Source organism: Salvelinus namaycush, chromosome 29, assembly GCF_016432855.1.
Source record: "Salvelinus namaycush isolate Seneca chromosome 29, SaNama_1.0, whole genome shotgun sequence".
Lineage (NCBI taxonomy): Eukaryota > Metazoa > Chordata > Actinopteri > Salmoniformes > Salmonidae > Salvelinus > Salvelinus namaycush.
The window spans coordinates 10,316,563-10,329,060 of record NC_052335.1 but is presented as its reverse complement, the minus strand read 5'-3'; the positions used below and the strand labels follow the sequence as shown (position 1 = coordinate 10,329,060).

The following is a 12,498-nucleotide window of genomic DNA, read 5'->3' as shown; positions in this document are numbered from 1 at the left end:
CATCCCCCAATTATCTCCACCTCTACTGCCTGTATAGCAGGAATTCATTTTAGGAACATTACCTAGCAGCAGCCACGGGCTGACAGTCTCTCTCTGTCAGGACGATACTTCTAAATTGGCTACCTCCCATCTCCTCCTGAGATTGAAAAGAGATTATTAAAAACATTTATCATAAGAGAGGCTGAGACTGTCGAGAAAAGTCTGGGGATAGGTAGGGGGAGAGAGAGAGACAGAAACAAACAGACAGACAGACAGACAGACAGACAGACAGACAGACAGACAGACAGACAGACAGACAGACAGACAGACAGACAGACAGACAGACAGACAGACAGACAGACAGAGACACACAGAGAGAAACACAGAGAGAAACACAGACAGACAGAGAGTGAGAGGCAGAGAGAGAGAGAGAAATAGAGACAGAGCCCCATGTACTGTAGGCCAGGCTTGACTGTCCTCCCCAGCAGCAGACAGGCTGGTGGCCCCTCGGGGCCCGTTGGACCGGCTGGGCTGAAGCAGCAGGCAGGGTGTGGGGGCCCAACACCAGGGGGCACGCATGCGCATGGCCCCCCCAGCACAGCCATCGCTCAAGCCCTACATAACGGATGGACCACTAATGACCACCCTGGAGACTGGGAGAGTCTGGGTTTTACCCAGCAAGAGACTTACAATACAGACATACTAGCTAAACCACAATATACTGTATCCACAGAATGAACTAGAACACTATTATACTGTATCTCTATGGCTGTATCTAAGTTGACTTCATAGGGATACACTGTGGGGCTAGGCTAGGCTGTCGTGCTGATCTCAGATCTCGGCTCTTTGATCCAGGGCATCCTCTGTGATTATGCTGACTGTAGCAGGCATCATTATACGAGCTCCGAGCGAGCATTTTGGGTGGGGTATGTTATTAAATGGCTGCCTAGTTAGGGTGCATGCAAATTGGAAAGCTTGGTACAGGGATGAGTATAATGTGACTCAATTGGCCTGCTGCTCCATTGCAATAAGTAGAGTTCATTGCTGTCTGACTATCTGCCACTCGATAGCCAATCATAATCATTCACACACACCCCTCTGCTCTCACACACACAGAGGAACAGAGGCGTTATCGACCAAGTTATGTAACGTGCTGAATATTGATGAACATCACAGCTATGGCTCTCTCATTTGAATAGAGTATGCACAGTATATTCAGTATTCCCCTTATACTCACTCATGCCTGTTGATGTAGATTTTGCTTATCCCTCCAAGTTTAAGGATCAGAGTCAGGGTTGGGGTCAATTCCAGACAATTCAAGAAGTACACTGAAATTCCGATTCCTATTCTCTTCCATGCTTTTCAATGAGGAAAATGTGGAATTGGAATTCACCCCAACCCTGATAAGGGTAGGAATTACAAAGATAGGGATTGACAAGTAGAAAATAGGGTGACATTTTTGTGGTGCAAAAGAAGTGCAGATCTGTGCAAAAAGTACCGTAAACCTCATTATAATCTGGCAGTGTGATTTAATGCTACACCCTAAAAGTCGTTTTTTTCTTAATCATATCACAGTCAACTTTTACCAGTTGAACGTGGACACAAATATAATACTTTTTTGTATTAAACATTTTCCGGAAATATTGTAATAAATATGAAAATTAGGTATATTTAATTTAATTTTATATTATATTTAAGTATGCACATATTTGCATATCACACAAATACACATTTTGGGACACTGGATGATGTCAGCCTAAATATTTTGATTTCATTTTGTTAAGAGACTCGCAAACCGGACTTACACATAGCCGATCATCTTTCTATCTTTAAAATATTAAAGAAAGGTATGAAAAATGCATTAAAAAAAGTATAAATAACATTTAATCGAGAATAAAAATTTGACAGCATGTCAACAATTCCCTATGTAAACTGAACAAAAATATAAACGCAACATGTAAAGTGTTGGTCCCATGTTTCATGAGATGAAATAAAAGATCCCAGAAATGTTCCATACGCACAAAAGCTTATTTCTCAAAAATGTTGTGCACAAATTTGTGCTAGTGAGCATTTCTCCTTTCCATTTCTCCTTTGGCAAGATAATCCGCTCACTTGACAGGTGTGGCATATCAAGAAGCTGATTAAACAGCATGATCACTACACAGGTGCACCTTGTGCTGTAGCATGTGGACATACATTTAATGTTTATTTCTCTACCATAAGCCGCCTCCAATGTCGTTTTAGAGAATTTGGCAATACGTCCAACCGGCCTCACAACCGCAGAACACATGTAACCACGCCAGCCCAGGACCACCACGTCCAGCTTCTTCAGTCTGAGACCAGCCACCCGGACAGCTGATGAAACTGTGGGTTTGCACAACTGAAGAATTTCTGCACAAACTGTCAGAAACTGTCTCAGGGAAGCTCATCTGCGTGCTCGTCGTCCTCACCAGGGTCTTGACCTGACTGCAGTTCGGCGTGGTAACCGACTTCAGTAGGCAAATGCTCACCTTCAATGGCCACTGGCACCCTGGAGAAGTGTGCTCTTCACGGATGAATCCCGGTTTCAACTGTAACGGGCAGATGTGTGGATGAGCGGTTTGCTGATGTCAACGCTGTGAACAGAGTGCCTATGGTGGCGGTGGAGTTATGGTATGGGCAGGCGTAAGCTACGGACAATGGAAACAATTGCGTTTTATCGATGGCAATTTGAATGCACTGTTACCGCTACGAGATTCTGAGGCCCATTGTCGTGCTATTCATCCGCCGCCATCACACCATGTTTCAGCATTATAAGGCTGAACATGTCCTAGTTCTTCCATTGCCGACATACTCACCAAACATGTCACCCATTGAGCATGTTTGGGATGCTCTGGATCGATGTGTACGACAGCGTCAGCGCCTCCTCATAACGCCTTCATAATGCCACTTGTAGAAGAAAAGTTAAAAATTAAATCAAGCTGCCAGATTATAATAAGGTTTACAGTATTGTTTAGACAGATCTGTGCTTTTTGTACTGCGAAAATATAGGCCACGGTAGCCTGTAGCTTGTATGCCATACAAGTGACTGTTTACTTGATTATTATCCATTAGTGTCTCCCTCTCTCACATTGCGTCCCATTATTCTCTCTCTCCCCATCAATTGCCATGTGTTTCTATCTGTGACCAATGCCCTGTTGGAGCCACTGACCTGGAAAAGGCATAAAATGTCTCATTGGCTCCTATGCTATCTATAGATGGTCTAATTAAGGACTTTGACTGTGCTCTCAGAGCAGGGCCTGTTGAACTGCTTGATACTTCCTATGAACATATTAAACTTAGATATTCCAAGGTTGCTTGGCTTGCTGCTTTTGTGGGATATAATTAGAGGAAACTGTATTTTTGCAGTTTTTCTGTTATGCTAGTTTCAGCCTTTTTATAGGGTGGATTTTGGGGTAGTAACTAACACAGCTCTCAGTTTAGCCTGGCTGTTACAGGGGGGATGGGGTTATAGTATGTGGGCCACACATTTAGGCTACAGTGATCATTTTGTAAGATTGGCATGTACGGGCAATGTGGCACCCCTCACAGGGGGTCCTAGTTTAATATCTGAGTTAGGGTGGTCCTGGAACAGATTGGCATGGTAGGGGGCCACTCGTTGGTCCTGGGGTGTTAACGAACCAGACTGGTCCTAGGTCAACCTGACTGGCAGAACAGGACAGAATCGGACCTGAACACTTTAAAATCAGTGACGTGCACTGAACAATGGTCCAGTCATTAATGCTGATTGAGAGAGTGAGGGAGTGCTGCAACACTTACCAAAATTATCTAGTTAGTAGTTACCATGCAGAGAAGCTCCATGCTGGCTGACCGGACAGGGACAGCCTCCCCAGCATCCCTGCTCTCTCAGGGGGCTGGGCTGAGCAAGCTATCCCCAGGCTCCACCACCTCTGGCTCCTGCCCTGGATTCATGCATTTCTAGTTGGAGGAATCTGATGTTTCAGCCCCCACTTCCAGCAGGTCTTTCCCATGCAGCCTGACATCCAGCCCCAGCCCTAGCAGAATCATAAGCAGCAGTGAGGCCTACGCCAGCCTAGACAGCTGGAGCTCCGGGGAGGTCTGCCTGCTCAGCAGCTCCATCAAGAAGCACAGCCAGGAGGCCTTCCAGGCCAGACTCAACAGCTCCAGCTCAGCCAGAGGGCCTTACAGCAGAGCTCGTCCCCACGGAGTCCAGGGAGGGCCGTGCAGCCTCGTGGAGCTGCATGAGGGGGCAGAACAGGCAGCATTGGGAGGGGGAGCCTGGTGGGGGAGAGGGAGGGGGAGGAGTGCTGGTTCCGTGCAGAGCCTGACCTCCAGTAGCCAGGACACCACAACAGCCACCAGCAGCAGCAGCAACAGCGGCAATACGATCAACACGTTATTGTTGGCTGGAGAAAAAGATCGAAGCCAAACTCAAGTTCTCAAACTTCCTGGACGACGTCGGTGGCAGAGTGCTCGTCCCAGGCAGCCTGGAGGCCTTCCAGAAACTACCGCCTCCCCCTCCTCCCCAGAGATCCAGCTCCCTCAGCCCCAGAAACTGCCCCAGCACCACCACAGGGTCGGGAGACGACGTGATCCAAGTGGAGTACCGGTGGAGGAGCAGTCTGCCCTGCTCAGCGTCACTGCAGCGGGGCAGGATGCAGGAGGAGCAGGGTCCCATAGAAATGCCTGTGGGGAAAGCTTACCTGGAGACGGACATTGACAGTGTCCGGAGGGAGGATGAGCTGAAGGACATTAAGATCAAGAACGAGAACACATTGTCAACTCTGGAGAGGGAGAGGAAAATGGGTGTGGTAGGAACAGCAGCTCCTCCAGAATTGCGGCAGAAAACTTTGGGAAGAATAAGGAGTCCAAGTCCAGTTTTGTGGGATGAGGGACTGGTGATGAGATACCCCTACCGATCCTTCTCTCTACCCAGAGGGATCGGCATGGTGAGTGACAAATCGTTCTGTTTCTTAATCTTACACTGGTGTGGTGTGACTTTTTTTTTATACCCATCATTCTTTTCTTCTGAGCACGATCAATACATTACTGTGATTGCGCAATAGCGCGTAGAATAATCTGTGACATTAGCAAAAGCCAATAAACTAATTTTCAAAAAGCCTGATGCACAATCATTTCAGATTATCTTCAACGAAATCATGTCGAAAACAGATAAAGTCTAGTATTTCAAATGACATGCACTGGCAAAGTTATGTGTATACTGCTACAGTTTACTTGGGTCGGGAAAAATGACAAAATATGTATATCTCACGTGATTCATCTACTGTATTTGATGAATGGACTGTACATGCTTTTATTTGACTGATTAACTGCAATGTGAAATGAGAAGTAATTCATGAACTCAAACTCTATTCATCGCTACAAACCATAGTAGATAATGGACCATGACGGTTTGTGTCTTATCCTAGACCTAGAAGCTTTTGCCATGTTAACCATAGACGGCTAAGAACCAATCACATTACACTGTATTTGCATGTGCATTTCATTACAGATAGCACTAACCAGATTCCTCACACAAACTAGTCAACCATATTACAATCTTGTCAATCACACATTTTCCAACATCCCTATGTATGGCATCTATCATTAGTGATTCCGTTGGTAGAGCACTGTGCTTGCAAGGTCCAGGATTTACATTATCATAAAAAAAATTCAGCAGACGCTCCTATCTTAGTCAGCGCATACATTTTAATACTCACCCCCGTGGTCTACCAACTGAGCCATACGGGACAAAGGATTGTGGGTAAGATTCCTGCTGGGACCATACATATGGAAATGTATGCACCCATGACTGTTTAGATAAAAGCTTCAGATAAATGGCTATTATTATTGCTTATCTCAGCATGTAGCCTAATCTAGGAAGGAATGGGTTTGCAAATACTCACAAGTTCAAATTCAAGATTGTTTATTCGTCACATACACATGATATACTGTACATGGTGTACAAAGTGCAATGAAATGCGTACTTGCAGGTATAACTCATTTAAACATAGAACTAACTTAAACAGGCAGATATATACTCCAACAACAACAAATGGTGGCCTCCTCAAAGATACTTTGACCCTAAACCGAGGCATAGCTATTATCATAAAAATAGACCTAGAACACTAGAATTTATGCACATCTCTCTATAGCCATTATACCAAGTCAACCAAAAAGCTTGCCAATCACTAAATCAATATGGAATGTCATGCATTTGCAGCTTCCGCTCTGGCTTTCCCTGTCCAGACTATTCAATATCAGCAAGTTAACAATAATGGATTTTCTCTGTACTGTTTGTTACCTTGGAGGGCAGGGGTAGGCGACTAGCCGCGGGCCAATTTTTGTCGCCGCGAATGGTCGGAGGGCCAGAACATAATTATAATAATTTGTACACTGCAAATTGACCACAACTAAGCCCAAAAAGAGATTATACTGGAAAATCACAAACATTTCATACCTTGATTACAATGAGACAAGATCCACATGTCGCTTAATTTGTGGGAATACTTGGGAAGAGATTTCCCGAAATTAAACATAGCTTTCTTGACCAAAAACGACAACCCCCCCACACACTTGTGGGCCGGTTTTAGCCTTTTGCCGACCCCTGCTGTAGGGTGTATGAGCGATGAGTTGTGTAGCCGAACAGAGTTGTCCACCATTCTGTCCGTCTGATTTCTGACATCTATGCAACTCTCAAGTGTTATATTGTATAATAAAACATCATTCTGACATTATTTGTGGATAAAGAATATGACATCAAAATATTAATATATGTTATCCAACAGTTATCGAGTTGGACACCAGAAGGAAAATCTTGCGTAATTGCGCCAGATACTTGATTAAGTTCTGGGGAGAGACGGGTTAGAGTTCATACTAAAGAGACCAGCAAGTCTCTGGGAGAATGTCAACTGCATACTCCTCGTGTCCTCTCTCCTTGCCTCCTTCTTAAACCCCATTGGAGCAGAAGTTCAGAGAGGCAGGACCTCTGCCTTTCTCATCCAATGTGCTTCGAGAAAGAGGAGCGCAGTGTGCGATTAAGATTCTCCCTGTGAGCCAAATGTCCCCTCCCCTTCCAAAATGTGAAAGTTGCATGCACCTGAGAAATTGTGATTTTTCCTAATAATCAGTGAAGAAAAATCACCGTAATGGAACAAAGGTCTTTGTTAGTTGTTGCATCCCACAGTCTTTTGACAGATGCTGCTACTTTTTTATGTTACTTGCATCTGTCCACGAGAGATTACAACAGATATTGCTGCTGTTGCTAGGTGCATTGTAAATCAGAATTGTTTAAGTTTTAATATGGGTTTCATTGGCAACAAGGGAAATATTCAATGTCTCATTCTGCCTTTATGCAGTAAGGATCATATGACATTTACTTTCAAGGTTTTCAAAAGCCTAAATATGTCTGACACATCATCTCACCATAGGTATCACAGACATTCAATAATGAAAGAGAAAATAACATTGCCCAATTTACTGTCTGATTAAATTTCAGTCTTTGCCGTCACCTTAGCAACTGCTTGAAAAAAGGTGGGCGGTGAGGGGGCTGAGAGACAAGTGTGTATGTGAGCTTGTTTGTGTGTGTGTGTGTGTGTGTGTGTAGCTGTGAAGTTTATTTCTCTCTCAGTAGTATTTCACAGGAGCCCTTGTACAATACATGGTGCTGGTTGAGAGCAGTGCTGTCACATCCATCACAGTCCCATCATGACATGCACATGGCCTTCTGCTCTCATCACACTTCCTGTGAAATAACCACTGAATTCCTTAACTATGTGTTTTTTACATTATCACTACTTTTTTTGACTGCACAACACAATAAATGTGTTTTTCATTTTATTACAGTAATTAAACAGATATATTACACATATAGTACCAGTCAAAAGTTTGGACACACCTCTACTCATTCAATGGTTTTTCTTTATTTTTACTATTTTCAACATTGTAGAATAATAGTTGTCGTGTCTGTGACTATTCTGGAGAGTTATGACATAGTGAAGACATCAAAACTATGAAATAACACATGTGGAATCATGAAGTAACCAAACAATTGTTAAACAAATCAAATATATATGTTATATTTGAGATTCTTCAAAGTAGTCACCCTTTGCCTTGATGACAGCTTTGCATGCTCTTGACATTCTCTCAACCAGCTTCATCTGGAATTATTTTCCAACTGTCTTAATTAAAGGAGTTCCCACATATTCTGAGCACTTGTTGGCTGTTTTTCCTTCACTCTGTGGTTCAACTCATTCCAAACCATCTCAATTTGGTTGAGGTCGGGTGATTGTGGAGGCCAGGTCATCTGATGCAGCACTCCATCACTCTCCTTCTTGGTCAAAGAGCCCTTACACAGCCTGGAGGTGTGTTGGGTTATTGTCCTGTTGAAAAACAAATAATAGTCCTACTAAGAGCAAACCAGATGGGATGGTGTATCGCTGCAGAGTGCTATGCTACAGTGCCTTTTAAAAGTATTCATCCCCCTTGCCGTTTTTCCTATTTTGTTGCATTACAACCTGTAATTTAAATGGATTTTTATTTGGATTTCATGTAATGGACATACACAAGATAGTCCAAATTGGTGAAGGGAAATGAAAAACATTACTTATTTCAAATTATTCTAAAAAATAAAATACAGAAAAGTGGTGCGTGCATATGTATTCACCCCCTTTGCTATGAAGCCCCTAAATAAGATCTGGTGCAACCAATTACCTTCAGAAGTCACATAATTAGTTAAATGAAGTCCACCTGTGTGCAATCTAAGTGTCACATGATCTGTCACATGATCGCAGTATATATACACCTGTTCTAAAAGGCCCCAGAGTCTGCAACACCACTAAGCAAGGGGCAGCACCAAGCAAGCGGCACCATGAAGACCAATGAGCTCTCCAAACAGGTCAGGGACAAAGTTGTGGAGAAGTACAGATCAGGGTTGGGTTATAAAAAAATATCAGAAACGTTGAACATCCCACGGAGCACCATTAAATCCTTTATTAAAAAATGCACCACAACAAACCTGCCAAGAGAGGGCCGCCCACCAAAACAAAGAGACCAAAGATAACCCTGAAGGAGCTGCAAAGCTCCACAGCGGAAATAGGAGTATCTGTCCTTAGGACCACTTTAAGCCGTACACTCCACAGAGCTGGGCTTTACGGAAGAGTGGCAAGAAAAAAGCCATTGCTTAAAGAAAACAATAAACAAACATGTTTAGTGTCTGCCAAAAGGCATGTGGGAGACTCCCCAAACATATGGAAGAAGGTACTCTGGTCAGATGAGACTAAAATTGAGTTTTCTGGCCATCAAGGGAAATGCTATGTCTGATCATTCGTTCACCTACTCTGCGTCTCACAAAGACACGGCAATTGGAACCAAAAATCTCAAATTTAGACTCACAGATTTCCACCTGTCTAATGTCCATTGCTTGTGTTTCTTGGCAGAAGATAGGATCTTCTACTTATTGGTGTCCTTTAGTAGTGGTTTCTTTGCAGCAATTCGACCATGAAAGCCTGATTCCCATCAGTCTCCTCTGAACAGTTGATGTTGAGATGTGTTTGTTCATTGAACTCTGTGAAGCAATTATTTGGGCTGCAATTTCTGAGGCTGGTAAAGCAAATTAACTTATCCTCTGCAGCAGAGGTAACTCTAGGTCTTCCTTTCCAGTGGCAGTCCTCAAGAGAGCCAATTTCATCATAGCGCTTTATGGTTTTTGCGACTGCACTTAAAGAAACGTTCAAAGTTCTTGACATTTTTCGTATTGCATGCCATTCATGTCTTAAAGTAATGATGGACTGTCATTTCTCTTTGCTGATTTGAGCTGTTCTTCCCATAATATGAACTTATTTTACCAAATAGGGTTAACTTCTGTATACCACCCCTTCCTTGTCACAACCCAACTGATTGGCTCAAACGCATTAAGAAACAAAGAAATTCCACAAATTATCTTTTAACAAGGCACACCTGTTAATTGAATTGCATTCCAGGTGACTACCTCATGAAGCTGGTTGTGAGAATGCAAAGCTGTCATCAAGGCACAGGGTGGCTACTTTGAAGAATCTCAAATATAAAATATATTTTCATTTGTTTACCACCTCTTTGGTTACTACATGATTCCATATGTGTTATTTCATAGTATTGATGTCTTTGCTATTATTCTACAATGTAGAAAATAGTAAAAATAAAGAAAAACCTTTGAATTAGTAGGTGTGTCCAAACTTTTGACTGGTACTGTGAATAGAAATACACTACCGTTCAAAAGTTTGGCGTCACTTAGAAATGTCCTTGTTTTTGAAAGAAAAGCAAATTTTTTGTCCATTAAAATCACATCAAATTGATCAGAAATACAGTGTAGACATTGTTAATGTTGTAAATGACTATTGTAGTTGGAAACGACAGATTTTTCATGGAATATCTACATAAGTGTATGGATGCCATCACTCCTGTGTTCCAATGGCAAGTTGTGTTAGCTAATCCAAGTATATCATTTTAACCTGTCTGGCCCCGGCGTTCCGCTAGCGGAACTCCTCCCACATTCCACTGAAAAGGCAGAGCGCGAAATTCAAAAAATATTTTTTTGAAATATTTAACTTTCACACATTAACAAGTCCAATACAGCAAATGAAAGATACACATCTTGTGAATCCAGTCAACATGTCCGATTTTTTAAATGTTTTACAGCGAAAACAGCACGTATATTTATGTTAGCTCACCACCAAATACAAAGAAGGACAGACATTTTTCACAGCACAGGTAGCATGCACAAAGCCAACCTAACTAACCAAGAACCAACCAAACTAACCAAGAAACAACTTCATCAGATGACAGTCTTATAACATGTTACACAATAAATCTATGTTTTGTTCGAAAAATGTGCATATTTGAGCTATAAATCAGTTTTACATTGCAGCTACCATCACAGCTACCGTCAAGCCAGAGTAATTATAGAGACCAACGTGGAATACCTAAATACTCATCATAAAACATTTCTGAAAAATGCATCGTGTACAGCAAATGAAAGACAAGCATCTTGTGAATCCAGCCAATATTTCAGATTTTTTAAGTGTTTTACAGCGAAAACACAATATAGCATTATATTAGCTTACTACAATAGCCTACCACACTACCGCATTCATTCATCAAGGCACGTTAGCGATAGCAATAGGCACGTTAGCGTTAGCGAATAAACCAGCAAAATATATTAATTTTCACTAACCTTCATAAATCTTCCTCAGATGACAGTCCTATAACATCAGGTTATACATACACTTATGTTTTGTTCGAAAATGTGCATATTTAGAGCTGAAATCAGTGGTTATCCATTATGCTAACGTAGCTTCTTTTTCCCAGAATGTGCGGATATTTCTATTAGACTCTCACCTATTCTGACCAAATAGCTATTCATAAACATTACAATAAAATACATGTTGTATAGGAAATGATAGATACACTAGTTCTTAATGCAATCGCAGTGTTAGAATTCTAAAAATATCTTCATTACGACATAAGGCTTATGTTATAGCGAGAGAGTGGCCAAAACCTGGGCGCAAAACTACTAGTACACAGTTCGACAGATATATGAAATAGCATCACAAAATGGGTCCTACTTTTGGTGATCTTCCATCAGAATGTTGGACAAGGGGTCCTTTGTCCAGAACAGTCGTTGTTTGGATTTAGAACATCGTTTTTCCCTCTTGAATTAGCAAGCACACTGGCCAAGTGGCGCGAAGCTCTCCATCGTCAACAAACACAGACAACGCAACACGCCTAACGTCCCGAAAAAATTTCAATAATCTAATAAAACTATATTGAAAAAACATACTTTACGATGATATTGTGACATGTATCAAATAAAATCAAAGCCGGAGATAGTAGTCGCCTATAACGACAGCTTTTCAGAAGGCAATTCCAGGTCCATCTTCGCGCTTTCCAGAAAACAGGAAATGGATGACTCGTCATGCCAAGAGGATTTATTCCACCTCAGACCAAGATAAACACTTCATTTCTTCTCTCACTTCCTCTTGACATCTAGGGGAAGGTGTATGACGTGCATGTATACTCATACGTATCATGCCCATTTATAGGCAGGCCCTTGAACAGAGCATCATTTTCAGACTTTCCACTTCCTGGTCAGAAAGTGTGCTGCCAAATGAGTTCTGTTTTACTCACAGACAAAATTCAAACGTTTAGAAACTAGAGAGTGTTTTCTATCCAATAGTAATAATAATATGCATATTGTACGAGCAAGAATAGAGTACGAGGCCGTTTAAATTGGGCACGATTTTCCCCCAAAGTGAAAATAGCACCCTCTGTCCTCAAAAGGTTAAAAGGCTAACTGATCATTAGAAAACCCTTTTGCAATTATGTTAGCACAGCTGAAAACTGTTGTTCTGATTAAAGAAGCAATAAAACTGGCCTTCTTTAGACTAGTTGAGTATCTGGAGAATCAGCATTTGTGGGTTCTATTACAGGCTCAAAATTCCCAGAAACAAATAACTTTTTTTTTTAAACTCGTCAGTCTATTCT

The 12,498-nt window shown here is 41.9% G+C and overlaps 1 protein-coding gene across 1 annotated transcript in view; it reads left to right on the top strand.

Annotated features, from left to right (window-relative positions):
• Positions 1–12,498, top strand: part of LOC120023946 (brain-enriched guanylate kinase-associated protein-like) — a 63,169-nt gene that overhangs the window by 20,400 nt on the left and 30,271 nt on the right. Inside the window, exons 6-7 of the mRNA XM_038968047.1 lie at positions 3,941–4,237; positions 4,392–4,790. Coding sequence (XP_038823975.1) covers positions 3,941–4,237; positions 4,392–4,790 — 696 coding nt within the window. The remainder of the gene's footprint in view (positions 1–3,940; positions 4,238–4,391; positions 4,791–12,498) is intronic.